A 23,727-nucleotide genomic window follows, 5' to 3' on the forward strand; every position below is an offset into this window, starting at 1 on the left:
CTTGGGTATCCAAGTTTTTCTCTCATAAGCAATGCGATCCAGCATCCACAACTTGAACGTTATGGCTAAGGGTGATCAAGTCTCTGGCTTCAGATGACACCTCAGCCATGAACCTGGAGAGGGGCTGTAATTAAAGGCACATTTAGGACTCCACATTTCTTATTGGGTCTGAGCAGTTTTGACTTTACGCATTGCTTTCCCCCAGAAAGTAAAGGTAAAGGGACCCCTGACCATTAGGTCCCGTCGTGACTGACTCTGGGGTTACGGCGCTCATCTTGCATTATTGGCTGAGGGAGCCAGCATACAGCTTCCAGGTCATGTGGCCTGCATGACAAAGCCACTTCTGGCGAACCAGAGCAGCGCACGGAAACACTGTTTACCTTCCTGCTTGGAGCGGTACCTATTTATCTACTTGCACTTTGACGTGCTTTTGAACTGCTTGGTGGGCAGGAGCAGGGACCGAGCAACGGGAGCTCACCCCGTCACAGGGATTTGAACCGCTGACCTTCCAATCAGCAAGCCCTAGGCTCAGTGGTTTAACCCACAGTGCCACCCGCGTCCCTCTTCCCTCAGAAAACCCGATTGCTATTTGTTCCGATTCAGTGCTAAACCGTAGGTTTGCCCAGGGGAAAACAGCAGAGCAAATGGAAGTATGGAAGAGCCCTAAATGGGGAGGGGGCAGGATGAATTGGTCAGTTCTTCCACTGACAGCCTAAGACCTTCCTATTCAGACCGGCCTTTGAAAACGAAGGTGAAGATGATGCTTACCACTGGGCTGCTGTCAGGCCAAACTATGTTAATTGCTGGTTCGAAATGAGCTTTGATGTATTTTAATTATTGTTTTTAACTAGTTTGTTTCTACTACCTTGCATTTTATAATGTTGTTCCTAAACGTTGTCAACCGCTTTGAATCCCAGCTTGGGAGAAAGGTGGGCTATAAATACGTTTTAAAATAATAATTTTTAGTTTCTCTTGTTTTCTATATTTTTACAATCTTTAGTTCGGTTCTCTCCATCAGTTAGCATCCCCCTCACCCCCAAGTCCTCAGGAAAATTCATTAGCATTTTATTGCACATTTCCCCTTTAACATACATGTTTTCACAAGCAATTTCCCCAAATATAATCCATTTTTTGGTATGCTATTTTTGCTTCAATGCACACCTTCCCCTGATTTGTGCATTTTTGTACCTATTACTTAGTTGGAGAATTGAAGTGCCAAATCTGGAGAAGTGCAAATTTTGAAGGATGGTGTCTGCGTTGTTTTGTAAATCATAGGTTAGGCTGGTTTACATTAAAATAAGAATCAAATCAAATTTCACCCCAGTCTCAAATAATCCCCACTGAATTCAATAGTGTGTCAATAGGCTTCAGTTTGTGCTCTAGGTTGATTTGGACAAACCGTTGTTCTTCTAGCCATTACTACTGCATAGAGGGCCAACAGTTTAGATATCAGCGGGAATGTGTGTGAATGGGATTCTGATCAAGGTTTAAATTAGGGTGCGGTTGCAGGTTTGTGCTTGTACATGTGTGAAAGAGAGAGAGAGAGATTTCAGATTGGGGGAGGCACAATTCAAGGTTCAAAGGCCTGCTGTTAATATATTCTGCCCCGCTGGCTGAAACTAGTGGAAGCAGAACTTCATCTTCATAAATACTGAAGGCACTTGTAGATTGTTTAGATAAGAGGGTTAGTGATTAACCTCCTGGAATATCTGATTCTGAAGAACAACAATCAAAATGCAGTTCCATTTCCATGGCTTACGGGAGAATTAATGGTTTAGATGTCAAACTGGGATGTTTTGATATGGATTTAAAAGCCGACACCTCCCCCAACATCCTCTCCCATCCATGATTGAGACCTTGGCACAGGGAAGTCAATGTGGAGCTCTCCAGTGTTGCTGGATGTCGCTATCAGCACCCCTAACCTTTGGCCGTGCTATCTAGGGATGATGGGAGCTGTAGTCAACAACACCTAGAGGGCACCCCCTTGGCTATCCCTGCCTTAGAACTTGATGGGGCCTACTGAACAGCTCAGGACTGCAATACCTCAAAGACCTCCTCTTTCCATATGAACCATGAGATCATCTTCTGAGGCCCTTCTTCGTGTGCCTCCTCCTCCATGTGAGGTCCGGAGCGTGGCAACACAAGAACAAGCCTTCTCTGAAGTGGCTCCCCATCTGTGGAATGCTCTCCCCAGGGATAACACCAAGGTTGCAGGTTCGATCCCTGTATGGGACAGCTATCCTGTTCCTGCCTAGCAGTGGGGTGGTCTAGAAGACACTTGGGGTCCCTTCCAACTGTATAGTTCTGCGATTCTAAGGTTGCATCATTGTTTTAAACAGTTTCTAATGTTGTGCATCAGTGTTGCATGAAATAAATAAACGAAAGGTCATCCAGTCTAGCGCCCCCAACTGCCCAAAGAGGAGATAGTCAATCCATCAACTATCAACAAATCAGTATATACAGACAACAAACTATGGCAACACTGAATTGCATATTCAGATATTGCAGGTTTGCTGCTCAGATTGTGGGATGCATGGTGTGGCATGTCACAAGTGAGCAGTGGGATGTCTGGTAAAGGTAAAGGTAAAGGACCCCTGGATGGTTAAGTCCAGTCAAAGACGACTATGGGGATGCGGCGCTCATCTCGCTTTCAGGCCGAGGGAGCCGGCGTTTCTCCATAGACAGCTTTCTGGGTCATGTGGTCAGCATGACTAAACCGCTTCTGGCGCATCGGAACACCGTGACGGAAACCAGAGCGCATTTATGCCGTTTACCTTCCCGCCACAGCGGTACCTTTTTATCTGCTTGCACTGGTGTGCTTTCGAAATGTTAGGTTGGCTGGGACAGAGCAATGAGAGCTCACCCTATTGTGGGCATTCAAACTGCCGACCTTCCGATCGGCAAGCCCAAGAGGCTCAGTGGTTTAGACCACAGCGCCACCCGCATCCCTGCAGTGGGATGTCTAGTGCTAGCTGGGAGTGCAATGTCTTGTTCCTTGAATTGCCACAGGTGAGAAGCAACCCTTATTACCAGTCTTTCACCGGGAAACTTCTGGGTATGCTAAGTGCGCCGTTTGTGCGTGGCCGTTCTCCATGCAGCTCTGCGCCTAATTGAACTTGACAGTATAGATGAACGATGGTCGGCGGCTGGCAAACCTTTATCGTCCAATGATTGTCTCCGTTGCAAGCTGCTGCGGACAATTACAGGAAGCAATGCTTGCATCGACTGTATTGTCCTGGTGCAATTGTGCGTGGCTTTCCCTTTTGAGAGTGTTACTGATCTCAAAACGCCTTGGCAGCTTCTGAAAGCATAAGACAGATGGCTCATCTGTTTGGGCACAGCCATGTGGCAGCTTGGGATGGGTGTGTGTCCAAGGCACATAGATTGCCCAGCCTCGTTCCCTATGCACAATGAATCCTTGCATTGTAAGGTTGCTGTCTTAGGGCTGAAATACATCCAGATTTTCCCGGACATTACCAGGATTTCAAAGGTGGAATTGGCATCCGGGGGGGGGGCAGGGATTTCCAAAAGGCCTCTTTGTCCAGATGGATGGGGTATAAATAGTAAAATGATGGTGAAGGAATAGGACGTCCCTCTTTTCATCAGAGAAATGTTGGTGATTATGAGCTACAATTCCAGAGTAGCTTAACAGTCAATCCTTCTTCCCAGGGAATTGTGGGATTTGTAGTTGTTTGTGAGCAGAGAAATTGGCGAGAACATGTCACTGAAGTTCTCCAGAAGATGAAATTCTCCAACAATTTCTTGAGGATGGGAATGGACTGCCTCTTAGCAGTGGCACAACTTTTTCACTTCTCCCTGAAGTTTTCCCTTTTCTCTTTTTCCATTTCTGCTGCTTCAAGTGGCAGTAGCAACAACTATCTTGGCAGCCTGGACATCAATTTACATATTTTCCAATGCCCTGGACCTAAGATAATTCTGGAGCATAGTGGGGAGAGAGGTGGTCATACCCCACCTCCAAAATGGTGGAAAATATTTGCAAGGAAGTTGCAGCTTTGCAAATAATGGCCTTGGTCCAGTATACCTGAAGGAGCGTCTCCACCCCCATCATTCTGCCTGGACACTGAGGTCCAGTACCGAGGGCATTCTGGCGGTTCCCTCGTTGCGAGAAGCCAAGTTGCAGGGAACCAGGTAGTGGCGCCCGCCCTGTGGAACGCCCTTCCATCAGATGTCAAAGAGAAAAACAGCTACCAGATTTTTAGAAGACATCTGAAGGCAGCCCTGTTTAGAGAGGCTTTTAATCTTTAATCGATTATTTTATTCTTCTGTTGGAAGCCGCCCAGAGTGACTGGGGAAACCCAGCCAGATGGGCAGGGTATAAATAACAAATAAATAAATAATAATAATAATAATAATAATAATAATAAATAAAATCCTGCAAAGTAGCCTTCTTTTTATTTTATTTCAAATTTTATTTATGATTTACAATTTTACAATTTCCCCCCCTTCACAATCACCCAAATACAAACAATATATTTACCATCGACTTCCCTCCCCCCCATCTTCCATAGTTCAGTTTATCCTTTACTGCTGAATATTCTAAATGTTCCATTTTTCTGGTCTCTAGGAACATCCAAATTAGATATTCCTATGAGAAAGGCTTCTAGTCTTTTTACAAAGGACCTTCTGAACATCCCCCGCCCCATCTCATTGTGTATCATCTCTCAGAAGCCCTTAGCCATTTTGCATGTCCACCACATATGATAGAAAGTACCTTCCTTCTCTTTAGATTTCCAACATGCGTCTGATTCTGATTTATACATCTCAAAGTGGCCTTCTTTTTCGAAGGGGATGAAAACAAGAGAAACATCAGAAATGCTCTCATAAAAATGCCATCTAAGAAATTTCAGCTCGGCTCTAAAGATGTCCTAAGGGTGGTGCTGTGGGGTAAACCACAGAGCCTAGGGCTTCCTGATCAGAAGGTCGGCAGTTCAAATCCCTGCGACAGGGTGAGCTCCCATTGCTCGGTCCCAACTCCTGCCAACCTAGCAGTTCGAAAGCACGTCAAAGTGCAAGTAGATAAATAGGGACCGCTACAGCGGGAAGGTAAACGGCGTTTCCGTGTGCTGCTCTGGTTCGCCAGAAGCAGCTTTGTCATGCTGGCCAATAATACGAGATGAGCGCGCAACCCCAGAGTCGGTCACTAATGGTCAGGGGTCCCTTTACCTAAAGATGTCCTGGGGTGCTCCTTGCTAGAATAATAGAATCACAGAATTGTACGCTTGAAAGAGATCCACAAGGGTCATTGAGTCCAACCACCTAAAATGCAAACTCACAGCTGAAGAATCCTTGACAGATAGAAAGTTCTTCCTAATGAGAACATGTTTCCAATAAAAACAACAATGCCGAGGTGCTTAAAAAAAATAATTAAAAAAATTAATCAGCTGCACAGATTTGGCTCTCACACACAAAAAGCCCAAGGAATGTCATTTGGCTCGAGATCAAGCATGGAAAGTTCCAATAAAAGAAAAAGGAATTTGTCTAGGGAAACCGTCAGCGAAGGGAACCAGAGGTGGGGTCTCTCTCTCTCTCTCTCTCTCTCTCTCTCTCTCTCTCTCTCTCTCTCTCTCTCTCTCTCTCTCTCTCACACACACACACACACACACACTCATAAGGGAGATTTAGAGCTTGCAGTAAACCCAGAATCTTTGCAAAAATTGATGGTGTGAAAATGCTCTTCTCTTCAGATCTAACAATGGAATCCCAGGTTTTGTTGTTATTCCAGTTTGTCTGGTTGGTGGTTATTCATAATCTAGGCATGGGGAAGCTGTGGCAGTTCATATGTTGGACTGCAACTCCCCTCATCCCTGATCATTGGCCATGCTGGCTGGGGCTGATGGGAGATAGAATCCAACCCCCCCCCCCCAATATCCCATCTTTCCGCTAAGAAGCTCAAGGTGGTGTGGAAGAAGAGGAGGAGGAGGAAGAGTAGTAGTAGTAGTAGTAGTAGTAGTTTGGATTTGATATCCTGCTTTATCACTACCCGATGGAGTCTCAAAGTGGCTAACATTCTCCTTTCCCTTCCTCCCCCACAACAAACACTCTGTGAGGTGAGTGGGGCTGAGAGACTTCAAAAAAAGTGTGACTAGCCCAGCAGCTGCATGTGGAGGAGTGGAGACGTGAACCTGGTTCACCAGATTACAAGTCTACCACTCTTAACCACTACACCACACTGGCTCTCCCCCTCTCCATTTTATCCTCACAACAGCCCTGTAAGGTAGGTTAGGCAGGGAGACTATGATTGGCCCCAGGTTACCCAGTTAATGTTGTGGCTAAAGTGGGGACTCGAGCCCAGGTCTCCTTTGTCCAACACTCTAACCACTACACCACACTGCCTGTCAAATATGATCATCTGACTGTTGGGGAGAATAATATACTTTAACGGTCTGGAATTGTGGGTCACTTTTTGGATTGAACTTCAAAGCATTTCCACTTTCTCATTTAAAACCTTTTTTTAAAAGCCTATCCATGCTTGTAGACTATTAGTTACATAACAATTGCTCTTCCAATTTGCTAATGTGTTCCTAACAACTGAAGCAGAAATAGTTGTGCCCCATGCTCCCCGTGGCTGTATCTAGAATAGTGCACGAAGTCTCTTCGGCTACATCACGGTTGTTGCAGGATCAATCCCTTCCCGACAGCATAATGATATCCTATGGGCCCCTACCATGGTCAACTCTCCCTTAGGGTCCTTAGTGAAGCTTGCCTGCACTATGATTTCCTCCCTACAATGTCCCAGAAGTTGAATTGAGTTCTGGGTCATCATGGTGGGGAAAACATAGCTGTCAAAAGAATATGGGATGGCTGCCATGCTTTCCTCACCACATTGCGTATACATTGATTCATTTTCTGGGAGGCTGTCACAGGTCTGTCATAGGAGCGTGCCCATCAGTAATCACGCAGTTCAAACGTGGAGTTAACTCTTTAGTAGCAAAAACACAACCTCCACATACTTGGTTGAGTGTCAGGCCTAGTAGGCAGAGCAGCTCATTCCCGGTGGTCTTCCTCCATGATAGGTAAAGGTAAAAGGTAAAGGACCCCTGGACAGTTAAGTCCAGTCAAAGGCGACTATGGGGTAGCGGCGCACATCTCGCTTTCAGGCTGAGGGAGCCGGCGTTTGTCCACAGACAGCTTTCCAGGTCATGTGGCCAGCAGGACTAAACCGCTTCTGGCACAACGGGACACCGTGATGGAAACCAGAGTGCATAGAAATGCCATTACCTTCCCGCCACAGCGATACCTGTTTATCTACTTGCACTGGCATGCTTTCGAACTGCTAGGTTGGCAGGAGCTGGGACAGAGCAACGGGAGCTCACTCTGTCGCGGGGATTCGAACTGCCGACTTTCCGATCGGCAAGCCCAAGAGGCTCAGTGGTTTAGACGACAGCGCCACCCGCGTCCCCCTCTGTGATAATCAGTTGCCAAGAATGAAAGCCTTCACTTCTTCTCCAGGGCTTTCCCCAAGCAATCAGAGGCTGCGCCGATGGGAAGCCAACCTCTCCTCCACCCTTTTCATGCCTCTTCTGGTTCTGGGAGACAAGGAGAGGGGAGCTTGTTGCAGCAGGAGGGAGAGACACCTGCGACCCTTCAGCAGCCTCACTCACCTCTGCTTCTTGGCTTCTAAGCCCTGTGACCTCTTCATCTTCTGGCACCTCCTTTTCCTAGTCTTCTCCCTCTCTCCTTTCATCCCTGGGTCCTGAGCCTTCTTCCCATGGTGGCTTCCCAGCTGATTCCTCCCACCATTCCTCTGTGTCCAACCAGTCCATGACAGAGGCATTGCCAAAAAATAAAGATGGTGGCTGGTTGGTTATTTTGGTGGTGTCTGTTGTGAAAGAAGGTCCAAGGCAGACATCTGTGGCAAGCCTGGGCAGCTGCCTGTGGATGCCAGTGTCCAGTGCTGGCCTTGCACTGTTGCAATGTTCTCTAGTGCAAAGTCTTGTGCGCTAGTGGACTGATGACTTTTAGTGTTGTGCAACCAAGGAACCTAGCATACCTGTTGCGCTGGCAGAAACATCTTGCACAGTTACCAGCAGGCTGTTTATGCATCCTCTTGTGCAACAAACCGCCTCTTTCCATGTGAACCTACCCGGGCCCTGAGATCATCTACTGAGGACCTCCTTCGTGTGCCCCCTCCTCGAGAGGTGCAGAGGGTGGCAACACAAGAACAGGCCTTCCCTGCAGTGGCTCCCCGTCTGTGGAATGCTCTCCCCAGGGAAGTTTGCCGGGTGCCTTCTTTACACACCTTTAGGCACCAGGCAAAAATGTTCCTTTTTAACCAGGCCTTTGGTTGATCTCTTTGACATCCTTTTAAAATGTGGCTGTTTTCCGGGGTGTGTGTGTGTGTTTGGGGGTTATTTGGGTTGTTGTTTTTATGCTGTTTATATATGTTGTGATCTTTTCTGTGAACCGCACTGAGACCTCCGGGTATAGGGCGGTATATAAACTCAATAAACAGCAACAGCAACAAACAAGTATACTGCTAAGTTAGTGCAGCATTGGATACAGCCCACTGAATTCTTATCCTTTAAGATCCAGGAGCTTTTCTCAGGTCTGACCTGAGTTTCTCAGTAAGTGAGATAATAAGTGAGAAATCTTGTTTGTTTTTTAAGGCAGATTTCGCAGTGGATGTTAACATCCTAATCTATAGGGCTCTTTGGCCCTATAGATTAAAAGAACTTTTTCCAGATCCATGTGGCATCAGACTGTGTTATTTTGTGTATGCTTCATGACAGTGTGTGTGTGTGTGTGTGTGTGTGTGTGTGTGTGTGTGTGTGTGTGTGTAAAAGTAACCCCTTTGCCCCACCGCAGGAGTCCCTTGAAGTAGGGAACAGAATGAACCGCTTCACCCCTAGCAATTTTCTCTCTGGTAGATTATTAGGCAGCAGAGATCTGTGTTCTGTGGCTTTTGGGGAGGTTATGTTGCAAGCCGAGTGTGTTAGTTGCATAACCCTTTGGATTTAGGAGGCATAACCAAAACTGTCATTTTGCTTTTGCTGACAAAATAAGATTGCCATTCTACTAAACTTTGTTCCGTTACAAGAACGGTGGGCAGATGCATGCTCCAATTGCTCCAATTTAGCAGGGAAGGCCCCTGATTTCTGGTATTCCAACCCCTGTAGGTTGCTTTTTTTCAAGAGGTACTCAAAGGTACACACTTCCAGCACCTATTTTTGTTGTTGTTAAAAAGTCTGGCACTTACTGCAACATGATGAGTACTGGCAACCCATTTTTCTAGGGGAAAAAAGCACTGCTAGTCCCAGTTTTTTTTCTTTTGGGGAGATGTCAAATGTTTCTTTTAAAAACTGGTGGTTAGTGTCAGTTCCTAGAGATCGTTCTGTGCTGAACTCTGCTTCTTGAGGGCACAAGTCTTCAACGGATGGGTCAGGATCTACTAGTGAGTTGCGGCCTGATCCATGTTGGGTCACCAGAAAAGCAAAGGTGTGGCGATCTGTCGTGGAACAATCCCATTGAAGAAGTTAACAGTGGTTTACCCAGACCTTGTTACTGCTTGCGAAGGGGCCCCCATGACAGTTCAAGCTTCAGTGTCCCCCAAAATATAAGCCTGCCACTTGGTCAGGGAAAGCCTGGCAGGAATTCAACAGGTTCAGCTTTTCTGCCCATGAAAAGAAAACTGCTCAGCGTGTTCTAGGCTTTGCCGGAAAATATTGTAAAATATGCAGCTGCTTCGATAATGACATGTCACTAGACGGCCTATGTTTGGAGGGTGGTGGTGGAAACTTATTTGAGGCCTCAATTTTTACTCCCACCACCCTTGTGGATATAGTGCACACTTTAATTGCCTCTCCTCACATGTATACATCACCCGTGGTGGTAGATCTCAGTAGCCCCTGGCTGAAATTTAAACGTGCTAAGTGCATGGATCACAATAGCGGCACAGTTAAAACCCAAGAAGCTTAGTTTTGCTGCAGAAGCAGAAGCCTGTGTGTATCGCATATACTCTCTGACAAGGAGAAGCCGTTCAGAAGAGAAGGACCTGGCTTGCAAAAATAAGTATAGGAATAGAGGGCGCCTCGGCACAGTGCGATGCGAGCCCGATTCTCCCTTATGAGGAAGGACGGTTGCTCCGTGGTAGAGCACCTGTTCTGGATGCAGTTCGATCCCTGGTTTCTGTACAGGGGTCTGTAACCCTGGAGAGCTGCTGCCAGTCAGAGCGGGCACGACTGGGCTAGATGAACCAGCTTTCTATGTCCCTTTGTCTGTATGCTCATTCACAGCTGACTCGAAGATTCCCTAAGAAGGTCATTCGAAGAAGGAGCAGCCGGTCCTCAGTAAGGCCAGCAGCGCCCATCTCACAATCCATTCACATTACTAAACATCTTCAGGGCTAGGAAGCAAATGCCTTAAGGGGTTAACTCAGTGTGCCGCATGCCGCAACATCAGCCTCTCCCACCCTTCCCTTCAAATGAAGCTTTAATTATATGGTTCTCAGAGAAAGTACTTGCGTTCAAAACCTTTCCATCTGTGCTTGGTCTCATTTCAACGCACTTGCTATGTTCACCAGCCTGCATGAGGTAGGCTGACCACTTATGCATTGCCGAAAAATGTCCGGATTTGCATAAAAATTGCATATATATATATATATATATATATGCAAATTTAGGAATGGTTCTTGCAATTTAAAGATAAATACAAGACATTTCACCATAGCGGGAGGAGATTGGCACCAAGTGACCTGTGTACCTGTTACCCAGATGCTTACTGGAAGTGCAACAGCAGAGATCATTCGGTTTATAACTTAAGGATTAGTTCTGCTACTGTTAATATCTGCTAGCGAAGAGGGGCATGGAGTAGAGATGTTGCTTAGCAACCAGGCAGAGTAGAGTGATCTTCACAGAGGCAGGACGCACCCTGATTGGCCGTGCATTTATGAAGGAGTTTTTCCAATGTATGTTTGGTTGATTGTCTCCCTGCTATTTACAAAGCCCGAAGCAAGAAAGAAAAAGCCCTTTGTTCCTTTCTCCTCAGACTAGTAAAGGTAAAGGTAAAGGGACCCCTGACCATTAGGTCCAGTCGTGACTGACTCTGGGGTTGCGCGCTCATCTCGCATTATTGGCCAAGGGAGCCGGTGTATAGCTTCCAGGTCATGTGGCCAGCATGACAAAGCCGCTTCTGGCAAACCAGAGCAGCACATGGAAACGCCGTTTTACCTTCCCGCTGTAGCGGTTCCTATTTATCTACTTGCATTTTGACGTGCTTTCGAACTGCTAGGTTGGCAGGAGCTGGGACCAAGCAACGGGAGCTCACCCCGTCACAGGGATTCGAACCGCCGACCTTCTGATCAGCAAGCCCTAGGCTCAGTGGTTTAACCACAGCGCCACCTGGGTCCCTTCTCCTCAGACTAGACACTGCTTTTGTTCAGTTTTCCTCAGGCAAGCGTTATCGGGATTTCTTTTCTCTCGGGCTCATTCCGCGTTCTTTAAGCGACTTTGATAAGAATGCCAGCTGTTGATGGGCAACTTCAAGGCTCTCCCTTCTTATAACTCTTTATCTTTAAACTGCATTCTGAACCAAACAGCCCTTCAGACAGGGGATGCCTTCTGATTGAGGACTATCTTAAAATAAAGCATTGTACTCTGTAAACTGGGGCACTGGGCACCCAGCTATGCAGGTGTCTGACCTTGGCGCTCTAGCAATCAGTAGCCCAGGAGGCTGTGCATTTTTTTTTAAAAAAAATGTAACCAGGGTGCAGGGAAAGCTTAAATGGGGTTTCTCTGTGGCCTGTAAGGCAAAGTAGTTCTCTGAACTCCCCATATTCCAGAAGGTGTACAAGCAGTGACCACAACTTTATTGACTTCTGTCATAATCAGTAGCTTCTACTCTAGACTGAGGCCCCATCTCCACTACACATTCAAAGCGGTTCCACACCACTTTAAACAGTCATGCCCCGGGGGCTGCAGTTTGTTAAGGGTTTGTTAAGGGTGTTAGGAGAAGGGGACGACAGAGGACGAGATGGTTGGACAGTGTTCTCGAAGCTACGAACATGAGTTTGGCCAAACTGCGGGAGGCAGTGGAAGACAGGAGTGCCTGGCGTGCTGTGGTCCATGGGGTCACGAAGAGTCGGACACGACTAAACGACTAAACAACAACAACAAGGGTGTTGTGTAGGGCTGTTTTTCAGCCGGAACTTGCCGGAAGTCAGTTCTGGCACCTGTCAGTTGGGCGCCATTCTAAGAGAACGAAGGAGGTGTTCTCAGGGAGTTCTGGCACCTCATTTTCTAGAAAAATAGCACTGGTGTTGAGTATTGTTAGGAGACCTCTATTCTCCTCACAGAGCTACAATTTCCAGAGTGGTCTAACAACCAACCCTCTGTGAGGGGAACAGGAAATCTCTCCCAGCACCCTTAACATACTACAATTCCCAGGATTCTTTGGGGGAAGCCGCTGCTGTTTAAATTGGTATGGGATTGCTTTAAATGGATAGTGCAGATTGGGCCCGGCTGAGGTCCAGCTAACAAAGTCTGGGAGTTTTCTTTGCCTTTGGATTGACACCACTTTCAGCTTCAAATGTGCACAAAGTTCAGACATAATGTCTCGACCCCCTGTTCGGTTTGCAAGTTTGACTTGCTCTCTATTTACTAATGTTCTGCTCTTTCTGTCCTTTCTCCCTCCTTCTCCTCCCAGTTTCGCCGTTGTCTTGCATACCTGTACTTTGTCCCCAGCAAAAGCGGGCAGAATTCTTTTGAACTTCTTAACTCTGCAGGAAAAAACAAGCTCCTTACTGTCCATGGGGGGAAAGGTCTATGCATGATAATACATTTCTGGAGCCGTTTAAAGGACTAAAACTGTTTCCGCCCCTCATTTGATGCAATGTGGTGTTCGGGAGCACATGCAGTGCTCTCGAGGTGTTCCCCTGGTCCCCAACAACACTCTGTGCTCACCACTCGCTGCTCCCTTGGTCATGAGACGGGGAAGGGGGCTACGTTTTCATCCCTTGAAAAGGTGTTGTTGTTGTTGTTGTTGTTGTTGTTGTTGTTGTTGTTGTTGTTGTTGTTGTTGTTGTCATCGTCATCAATAATAATATACTGCCCATCTGACTAGGTTGCCCTAGCCCAGGGGTCAGCAACCTTTTTCAGCCATGGGCCGGTCCACCGTCTCTCAGACCATGTGGTGGGCTGGACTATATTTTTTTTGGGGGGGGGGGGGGAATGAACAAATTCCTATGCCCCACAAATAACCCAGGGATGCATTTGAAATAAAAAGACACATTCTACTCATGTAAAAACACGCTGATTCCCGGACCGTCCATGGGCCTGATTGAGAAGGCGATTGGGCCACATCCAGCCCCCCGGGCCTTAGGTTGCCTACCCCTGCCCTAGCCACTCTGGGTGGATCCCCCCCCCAAATATTAAAACCACAGTAAAACATCAACCATCAAAAAGTTCCCCGAGGTTCTAAAAATGTATTTTTAAATTGCTGTGATCTGTCCTGGGACCTCACGCTTTTATTTATTTGTTAAGGAGCTCAGGGTGACATATACCTATTATATTATATATGAATGAATCACTGCCAAAAATAATAATCCCAAAGCAAGTTAACAACAAAAACATATACTGTATAAAACAATTTCAATACAGACTGGGATAAAAATGTCTACTTCGAAGGCTTGTTGAAAAGGGAAGGTCTTCAAGAGATAATAGAGCTAATTCCTATCTGATATGTGAAGGGAATTCCAAAGGGTGGTTGTCCCATTTTATTTTTTTAAATCCTCACAACTATCCTGCAAAGTAGACTATATCAGTAGCCTTTTCTGATCCAGGATCCAGCCTGAACCCCAACCTGCAACATAGAATCCACTTGACAGTGCAAAAATGAAATATATTGCCTTTTGCATTTTCTTTCTAAGGTGACTCTTGTTCATTTGGTTAGAAAGCAGGCTATGGAGGCACAAGACGCAGGAACCTTGTTGAAGCTAAGCAGGCCTGGCTCTGGTCTGGGCCCTGGAAGGGAGACTCCCTGGGAACTCTGCCCCCTTGAGTTCCACAGAAGAAATACAGTATGGAAATCGAATCAATCCTAATTTCAAGTTATTAATTATGTGTGCATGCATTAAAGCAGGTATGGCCAAACTTGGCCCTCCAGCTGTTTTGGGACGACAACTCCCATCACCCCTAGCTAACAGGACCAGTGGTCAGGGATGATGGGAATTGTAGTCCCAAAACAGCTGGAGGGCCAAGTTTGGCCATGCCTGCATTAAAGGATTCATACCCTGCCTTTATAGTATTTAAAACACCACTTGGGGAAGCCCACAGTTTTACTGTTCTGTACAACAACATAATGCATAGGAGAGTGAGGGTTGGTTCTGTTGGAAAACCAGTGGGACAGTGATTTGCTCAAGGCCACCCCAATGAGCTTCCTGTCCGGCAAAGCGTCTGAAACTCTGATCTAAACTGATCCGGTTCCAATGTTTTCAGAAGGAGACGGGGAATCTGGGACTCTACAGAGGCTGTTGGACTCCAACGCCCATCATCCTTGGCCATCAGTCATGCTGGGTTGGGGCTGATGGGAGTTGTAGCCCAGCAGCAAGTGGAGGGCCACAAGTTATTCACTGGTCGCTCTATCCTGATCGGCGCAGCTCTTCTCTTTTGCCCCTTTGCCCTGGATAATACCACTTCTTTCTGCATTGTTTCTTCCACCTTCCTTTTCCTTAAATGCAGCCTATTATTGCTTTGGATTTCGATGGGTTGTCCTGCATGCCCCACATAGCTGCCAAGTTATCCCTTTTTTAAAGGGATTACCCCTTATGCTGAATAGGCTTCCTCGCGAGAAAAGGGAAAACTTGGCAGCTATGATGCCCCAAACACCACTTCATCGGCGTTTGTGTACACTATAATTATGCAGGTTTTCCCAGGGAACATAACCACAAGTACCTATCGCTATCACTAATCAAAACATTCAGGTAGGTGGCAATTATCCCTGGGAAAAGAACAGTAAACCCAGCAAGGTTAAATTTAGAGGACGTTTCTAACCACTTCAGAAGATGCCGGATAAAATTGGCAACTTTCCTGTCAACTGCTGGGCACTTGCTGAGCTGTCAGAACAGCGTGTGTTGTCCGCCCTGCCCTGAGCTCTCCATGTTGCCCTCAGGTGTGGAGGGTAGGGGCGGAGGACGAATTTGCATTAAACTTTGCATTTTAACCCACCAAGTCCGCATTTTCCGAAGCACGTGAGCTAGCACAACTGTTGTTGTCGTTTAGTCGTGTCTGACTCTTCGTGACCCCATGGACCAGAGCACGCCAGGCACTCCTGTCTTCCACTGCATCCCGCAGTTTGGTCAGACTCATGTTTGTAGCTTTGAGAACACTGTCCAACCATCTCGTCCTCTGTCGTCCCCTTCTCCTTGTGCCCTCCATCTTTCCCAGCATCAGGATCTTTTCCAGGGAGTCTTCTCTTCTCATAAAGTGGCCAAAGTATTGGAGCCTCAGCTTCAGGATCTGTCCTTCCAGTGAGCACTCAGGGCTAATTTCCTTCAGAATGGATAGGTTTGATCTTCTTGCAGTCCATGGGACTCTCAAGAGTCTCCTCCAGCACCATAATTCAAAAGCATCAATCCTTCGGTGACCAGCCTTCTTTATGGTCCAGCTCTCACTTCCATACATCACTACTGCGCAACAGTTTTCCTTTGAAATTTGCACTTCTCTGAATTTTGTAATAGAGTTCTTAAGCGAAATGTGTATACTAGGGAAAAGTGTGCATATGTATACTAGGGAAAAGAACATGGAAAAATGCGTTCTATTAGGGTGGTTTGTGTGTGTGCAAAAATGTGTATATTAAGCAAAATTGCAGATAACTTCTCCGGATAATGTAGGAATCAGGCTTTTAGTGTGCCAGCATCCGTCAAAGCATCAGAAAAGTGATTGTTTGATCAGACTCTTATTTTCTTTCTGTTGCCTATTGTAGACCTTCCTTTTAAAAACAAAACAAAACTGAAGCCTTTAAACTGGAGATCGTTATTCCAAACTATCTATATATTGGATTCATTTCTACGGTTTTTATATATGTTTGATGTGCAAATTTCTCCCAGTCTACACATTTTTGTGTGCCATTTCACCTCACACATTTGCAAAGTATATCTCCCCTAATATTTATATTCTCCTTAACATGTATTATACTCTATACACTAACGTACTCCTTTTTTTTTTAAAAAGCATTTTATTAAATTTTCCAATTAAAACACATTAAACAAAACAAACAAACATTAAAAAACAATACAACACATACATTCATCTTTTTAGCAATTCTCTCATTCTCAATGCTCCACCGAGCTTGACTTGCCTCCCTCCCCTCATTTGGTTTTCTATTCAGTTCTTATCTCGCAGTTCCTTTATACCTCCCATTTAAAGTCAATTCGTAGGATTTATTTCAGTCCTGCAAGTGTCTTTAAACTTCTACAGTTCTTTTCCATATAGTCCACAAATTTACTCCAGTCTCTTTGGAACCTTGCTTCCCCTTGGTTCCGGATCCTGCTAGTCAGTCTTGCTAGTTCCGCATAGTCTATCATTTTTGTCTGCCACTCTTCAATCGTTGGTAACTCCTGAGTTTTCCATTTTTGGGCTAACAATGTCCTAGCCTAACGTACTCCTTATTAAGTGTGTATCGCATTTGCATTTGCACATCGCATGACTTGGATGGAGAACTGCTCTGCAAAATCTGGAGATGCGTGGATTTCTAAAGAAGGGTGTATTTTGGTTCACATAGCGTTTCAGAAAGCACAAATTAGATAGATTCGTATTCAGACTGAATCATATTTCTCCCCCACCCCCAAAGGAGTCTGCTTTGTGCTTTGTATTAGCTGCCACTACATATGTATTTATTTTCTTGTTTTCGTTTTAATCACATGACGGGTTTTCTTTTGGCCTGTGGCTATGAGAAAAGGACCCAACCCTTTCCATACAATCTTGCTTCACATCTGCCTCTTTCAAAGAGGAGTCATGAGTGCCGAAGGGAGGAGAGCTTCTAAATGGGGTGTGATGACACATAGCTCTACTTCTCCTTTACATCTGTAGGTGTGGCATGGGATGTGCTGGACCGTTTTCTTGCCTCGGTAAATGGACTGGACGAGAGCCAACAAACTGAAGCTCAATCCAGAAAAGACGGAGGCACCGTTAGTAGGGGCTTCCCTAGACCAGATGGATGGGAGGTGGCCACCTCTTGCTTGGTTTACACTTCCTCTGAAGGAGCAAGTCCATAGCTTGGGGTTATTTCTGGATCCCTTGTTGCCCCTTGAGGATCAGGTGACCTCGGTGGCATGGAGTGCCTTCCATCAGCTTCGGTTGGTGGCCCAGCTGTGCCCCTTTCTAGACAGGGATAGCCTAACTTCTGTCGCTGTGGTAACCTCCCTGGTCCTGAATGGGGTAACTGCCCCTGAAGGACCAGGTACACAGCCTGGGAGTCATTTTGGACTCACAGCTGTCCATGGAGGCACAGGTTAATTCTGTGTCAAGGGCGGCTGTCTACCAGCTCCATCTGGAACGCAGGCTGAGACCCTACCTGCCCGCAAACTGTCTTGCCAGAGTGGTGCATGCTCTAGTTATCTCCCGCTTGGACTACTGCAATGCGCTCTACGTGAGGCTACCCTTGAAGGTGACCCAGAAACTGCAATTAATCCAGAATGTGGCAGCTAGACTGGTGACTGGGAGTGGCCACAGAGAGATCCTGAGAGATCTACATTGGCTCCCAGTACGTTTCCGAGCACAATTCAAAGTGTTGGTGCTGAGATCCAGTGCCGAGGGCCTTCTGGCGGTTCCCTCATTGCGAGAAGTGAGGTTTCAGGGAACCAGGCAGAGGGCCTTTTCAGCAGTGCCCTGTGGCATGCCCTCCCATCAGATGTCAAGGAAATAAGCAGCTATCCTATTTTTAAAAGACATCTGAAGGCAGCCCTGTTTAGGGAAGTTTTTAATATTTAATGCTATATTGTTTTTAACACTTGATTGGTTGCCGCCCAGAGTGGCTGGGGAAACTCAGCCAGATGGGTGGGGTAATAATAATAATAATAATAATAATAATAATAATAATAATAATAATAAAGTTCTCCAACCCCTGCTGCAATATCGGCTAAGATGTAAGAACATTTCTGTTTCCACAGGCCTATAACTGGCTATGTTTTCCTGCACTTCATGGTGGCTACGTGTTTCAGATGGGTTTTTATTTTTAATGGTATTTTTATTACAGACGTACTCGCTGCCTGGGGCTCATTTGGAAGGGCAGGATAGCAATGCAACAAATGTATCTTTTATTTTTTATTACCCACCCTTCACCTTAAGCTCCAGGGCAGGTTACAACACCCAAGCACAATATTAGAAACCGTTTTAAAAAACGATACAACCTTAGAATTGTAGTGTTGGAAGGGACCCTAAGGATCATCTAGTCCAGCCCCCTGCAATGCAGTTTTCCAATACAGGATCAAACCTGCAACCTTGGGGTTATCAGCACCAAGCTCTAACCAACTGAGCTATCCAAGCTCAGTCTTCTTTCAGTCTTCTTTATTTCTGTCCCTTCCTTCTTTTTATCTCTCTCCTTTCTCTCTTTAACTTTTGTTTTCCTTTAGTGTCCTCTGCTCTGGGCCATTTTGAGGGTCCACAGAGGAAAGCCGTGGTTGATGAAGGACCCTGAGTGAGAGGCAGGGAAGGGAAAAGACGTTTGCAGACTGAGAGAAGAAAGGAGAGCTGCCAGATGAGAGCTGGGAGGGTCCACCACTTTCTGGGTCAGGCAAGGCCAGACCCTCCAAGTGTCCCTATTTTCCAGGGGCAATCCCAGATTTGCAAAACCTGTTCTGGTTCCTGATTTAATCCTGGAATGCCCCCGTTTTCCTGTGGAGGTCCCTATTTTCACCGGAGAAATGTTGGAGGGGATGGAGTTATATGACACCCTGCCCCCCCCCAGCCAAGGAGATCAAGCAGACAACCTTTCAAAGCCACCTGAAGGCAGAAGGAAGTTTTTTAGGTTTATGGTTTGTTTAAAAATGTTTTTTTTTATCTATGTTGAAAGGTGCCCAGAGTGGCTGGGGAAGCCCAGTCAGATGGGTGGGGTATAAATAAATAAAAAATTGTGGAATAGGACGTCCCTATTTTCATCGGAGAAATGTTGGAAGGTATGGAAGGGTTAAGAGCTCACCCTGGCCAACAGCCACCTCTCCTGGGAAGCAACGCATTTGATCCGAACTGATTTCAGGCGCGGATTTCAACAGCCAGCGCCTGCTGCTCACTCCGCTGAGCGGGGTCGGGATGTGGGGGTGGGTGGGTGGGTGGGTGGGCGTTTACCCCAGCAGCCCTGCCCCGGGGGCAACCGATCCCCGCCCTCCCACAGGCCGTGCGTAAAAACCTCTCCAGCAGGGCCAGCTCCGCCTCCGTTTCCTGCGCTCTGCTTTGCGCGCGAGAGGACCGGCCAGCCAGCCCACCCCCAGGCCGGGCAGGCAGGCAGCCGATCCGAAGCAGCAACGGCGGAGGCGCGGGCAGGAGCGAGTGCAGGAGGAGGAGCCGCGCAAGGAGCCGGTTTGAAGTTCGCTCCTTCGCCGCCAGCCGGGTGCGCCGCGCCACATTGGCCCTCTCCGTTCATTTGCATTGACGCCAGTAAAGGCTGGAGGTCAGCGCTGGCGGGGGCTTTTATTGGCTGCGACGCGGCGGAGCCTACCGGGGCTGTCAAACTCCCGGGCAGATCTTCTTCTCTCTCCCCCCCCCCTACCTCACCCTCTTTCCTCCCTCCTTTTCTTCTTCTTCTTTTTTGGAGGTGTTGGGTTCTTACGGGAGGGAGCGTGATGAAAAGAGGGAGATCGTGCAAGCCGGGAAGCCTCGCTCGCTACTAGGGAGGAGAAGGCGAGGCGAGTGCGCGACTGGGCTGCGGAATCGGCGGCAGCTGCAAAGATTTCGCCGGGAGCGCCGCCGAGAGAAGCAGCAGAAGAAGAAAAAAGAAGAGGCTACCAGCCCCCACGCGCCTGGGATTTTTCAAAAAAATATATATTAGGAAAAGAACCCCCTCCGCTTCCCCCTCGCCATTTTAATTCATTCCACGCAGATCGGAACTCCCCGCTCTCCTTTTTTTGCTTTCATTTTTCACTCCTCTTTTTTTTAAGGGGGGGGGCCGCACTCCGTTTTGGCGCAGAATAAAAGCCACATTTCAAAAAACACAACCAAAATGGAAACGGAGGAGGAGACGTCGGCTACCGGCTGGAAAATCTCGGGTTTTTTTTCTTTCTTGTGAAAAACTTAACCTCTGTGTTTGTTACAATTCTTGCTGCTCTTCTGGGGGAAGGGAAGAGAAGAGGAAGACGGAGAAATCCTCGCTCCTCTCCTGGGCTTGACCCTGCCCCTGCTCCCCCCCAGGCCCTGCGCGCCTTCTCCCCAAGGGTGCAGTTATTGAGATGCTCTCCATTTCTACGGGTCTTCTTTTGCACCGGCGCTCGTGCCTTGGGTTGATGCGCTCCGTTTGCAAGCTTCCCTCTCCCCTTTTTTTGGGGTGTGTGTGCTTGGGATAAACGGGGTCCTCAGTGCCCCTTGAATGGAAGGCCGTTGCTGGGTTCTTTTTTAACCCTAACCTTCCAGGAAGAAGAGTTAGCCCGGAAGAGAAGCCCTTTTCGAAGAAAAGAGGGGAAGTAACGTGTGAATGTCCGCAACGCGTTTCCAGGTTTTCAAGCGCAGCTCTTGCGAAAGAGGTGCTGGAGGAAGAGGAGGGGGAGGCGTTTGGCTAGGAATATGAATTTGATGAACGCTTCATGAGGTTCCCACGATAACACCAGAGGGGGCTTTATTCGCCCCCACCCCCCGTCCGGGAAGCCCCACTTGGGAACTGATTTATTTTAATATTTTGGGTGGAAGGCAGTATCCGACCCACTTCTGGGGGTCTTGGAGGCGGGGGGAGGGGCTTGGCGTGTGGAAGGGTAGGGCTGGGGGGAGTGCCCCCTCCTACTTCGATGTGATTTGCAATACACTAGAAATACAAACGTGTGGGGGGGGGGAATACTTTTTTTTTGGAGGTGCTAAGGAGGGGGCCGAGAATTAGTACATTCTGGCATGGATCAGGCTTCTAATTAAACCAGGAAGACGGGGGGGCTGGGGATTTCCCCCAATTTTCTTTCTCTCTGCCCCCCCTCTTTCAACTGACTTTTTTGTGGTGGTGGTGGGGGTTGTCAGTTAAACTCTCCTCCCTCCAGTCCTGCTCTTTAACCCACTTTCTGAGATTGAGATCATCAAGACAACCAGTTTTGTAGGGTTAAAAGGAAGATTAGGGGGAGAAAGGGGAGGGGGGGAGAAAGCCCCTCCGCGCGTTCCCCACCCCAATTTCTCAGCCGCCGCCAGCCATGCGCCTTTGGGTTTGGGGTTTCTGCCTAAGGAACAGCTGACGATGTGGAGTGAAGCCGTGGATCAGGAACCAGATACAAACTATTAAGAGAAAGGAGACGCCAAGGAGCCAGTTTTCCCAAGAGGAAAGAAAAAAAAGGAGACGAGGTAATCTTGAGCACTAGCGGCTTGAAAGCGCCACCATGGGCTGCGCTCCCAGCATCCACATCTCAGAAAGCAGGGTGGTTTATCACAGTAACAAAGAGACGGAGGACTCGAACTCGTCGCAGCAGCAGCAGCAGCAGCAAGGCAACCCTGTCTCTGGATTATTCATTAAATCTTCCAACACCTCCACGTACAAGTTGAGGACTAATCCTTCCAAGAAAGACAAGCAGGACAGCATGGAGGGGGAGTCTCGGACCAGCAGATCCAGTGTTAAGGTAATGGAAAAAGTCGAGTTGTTTGGTTGAAGGGGGACTTCTTGTGGGACCCTGTACTTTTCTCTTATTGATACATTGTTGTTGTTTAGTCGTTTAGTCGTGTCCGACTCTTCGTGACCCCATGGACCAGAGCACGCCAGGCACTCCTGTCTTGCACTGCCTCCCGCAGTTTGGTCAAACTCATGTTCGTAGCTTCGAGAACACTGTCCAACCATCTTGTCCTCTGTCGTCCCCTTCTCCTAGTGCCCTCAATCTTTCCCAACATCAGGGTCTTTTCCAAGGATTCTTCTCTTCTCATGAGGTGGCCAAAGTATTGGAGCCTCAGCTTCACGATCTGTCCTTCCAGGGAGCACTCAGGGCTGATTTCCTTAAGAATGGATAGGTTTGATCTTCTTGCAGTCCATGGGACTCTCAAGAGTCTCCTCCAGCACCATAATTCAAAAGCATCAATTCTTCGGCGATCAGCCTTCTTTATGGTCCAACTCTCACTTCCATACATCACTACTGGGAAAACCATAGCTTTAACTATACGGACCTTTGTCGGCAAGGTGATGTCTCTGCTTTTTAAGATGCTGTCTAGGTTTGTCATTGCTTTTCTCCCAAGAAGCAGGCGTCTTTTAATTTCGTGACTGCTGTCACCATCTGCAGTGATCAAGGAACCCAAGAAAGTAAAATCTCTCACTGCCTCCATTTCTTCCCCTTCTATTTGCCAGGAGGTGATGGGACCAGTGGCCATGATCTTGGTTTTTTTGATGTTGAGCTTCAGACCATATTTTGCGCTCTCCTCTTTCACCCTCATTAAAAGGTTCTTTAATTCCTCCTCGCTTTCTGCCATCAAGGTTGTGTCATCTGCATATCTGAGGTTGTTGATATTTCTTCCAGCAATCTTAATTCCGGCTTGGGATTCATCTAGTCCAGCCTTTCGCATGATGAATTCTGCATATAAGTTAAATAAGCAGGGAGACAATATACAACCTTGTCGTACTCCTTTCCCAATTTTGAACCAATCAGTTGTTCCATATCCAGTTCTAACTGTAGCTTCTTGTCCCACATAGAGATTTCTCAGGAGACAGATGAGGTGATCAGACACTCCCATTTCTTTAAGAACTTGCCATAGTTTGCTGTGGTCGACACAGTCAAAGGCTTTTGCATAGTCAATGAAGCAGAAGTAGACGTTTTTCTGGAACTCTCTAGCTTTCTCCATAATCCAGCGCATGTTTGCTATTTGGTCTCTGGTTCCTCTGCCCTTTCGAAATCCAGCTTGCACTTCTGGGAGTTCTCGGTCCACATACTGCCTAAGCCTGCCTTGTAGAATTTTAAGCATAACCTTGCTAGCGTGTGAAATGAGCGCAATTGTGCGGTAGTTGCAGCATTCTTTGGCACTGCCCTTCTTTGGAATTGGGATGTAGACTGATCTTCTCCAATCCTCTGGCCATTGCTGAGTTTTCCAAACTTGCTGGCATATTGGGTGTAGCACCTTAACAGCATCATCTTTTAAAATTTTAAACAGTTCAGCTGGAATATCATCACTTCCACTGGCCTTGTTATTAGCAATGCTTTCTAAGGCCCATTTGACTTCACTCTCCAAGATGTCTGGCTCAAGGTCAGCAACCACACTACCTGAGGTGTACGAGACCTCCATATCTTTCTGGTATAATTCCTCTGTGTATTCTTGCCACCTCTTCTTGATGTCTTCTGCTTCTGTTAGGTCCTTACCACTTTTGTCCTTGATTATGGTAATCTTTGTACGAAATGTTCCTTTCATATCTCCAATTTTCTTGAACAGATCTCTGGTTTTCCCCATTCTATTGTTTTCCTCTATTTCTTTGCATTGCTCATTTAAGAAGACCCTCTTGTCTCTCCTTGCTGTTTTTTGGAAATCTGCATTCAGTTTCCTGTATCTTTCCCTATCTCCCTTGCATTTTGCTTGCCTCCTCTCCTCCGCTATTTGTAAGGCCTCGTTGGACAGCCATTTTGCT

General features: G+C 47.0%; 1 protein-coding gene across 3 annotated transcripts in view; it reads left to right on the forward strand.

Annotated features, from left to right (window-relative positions):
* PDE8A (phosphodiesterase 8A) overlaps positions 1-23,727 on the forward strand; it is a 163,922-nt gene that overhangs the window by 2,259 nt on the left and 137,936 nt on the right. The window contains exon 1 of one of the 3 annotated variants that reach the window (XM_035132258.3): positions 19,682-21,748. The exons of 1 other annotated variant lie outside the window; for it this stretch is intronic. In XM_035132258.3, coding sequence (XP_034988149.3) covers positions 21,512-21,748 — 237 coding nt within the window. In that variant the 5' untranslated portion in view covers positions 19,682-21,511. Of the gene's footprint in view, positions 1-19,681; positions 21,749-23,727 lie in introns of those variants that run through there. One more of the 3 variants, XR_015946898.1, reaches the window with a different exon arrangement.

The sequence above is a fragment of the Zootoca vivipara genome, chromosome 13, assembly GCF_965207765.1.
Source record: "Zootoca vivipara chromosome 13, rZooViv2.hap1.1, whole genome shotgun sequence".
Taxonomy (NCBI): Eukaryota; Metazoa; Chordata; class Lepidosauria; order Squamata; family Lacertidae; genus Zootoca; species Zootoca vivipara.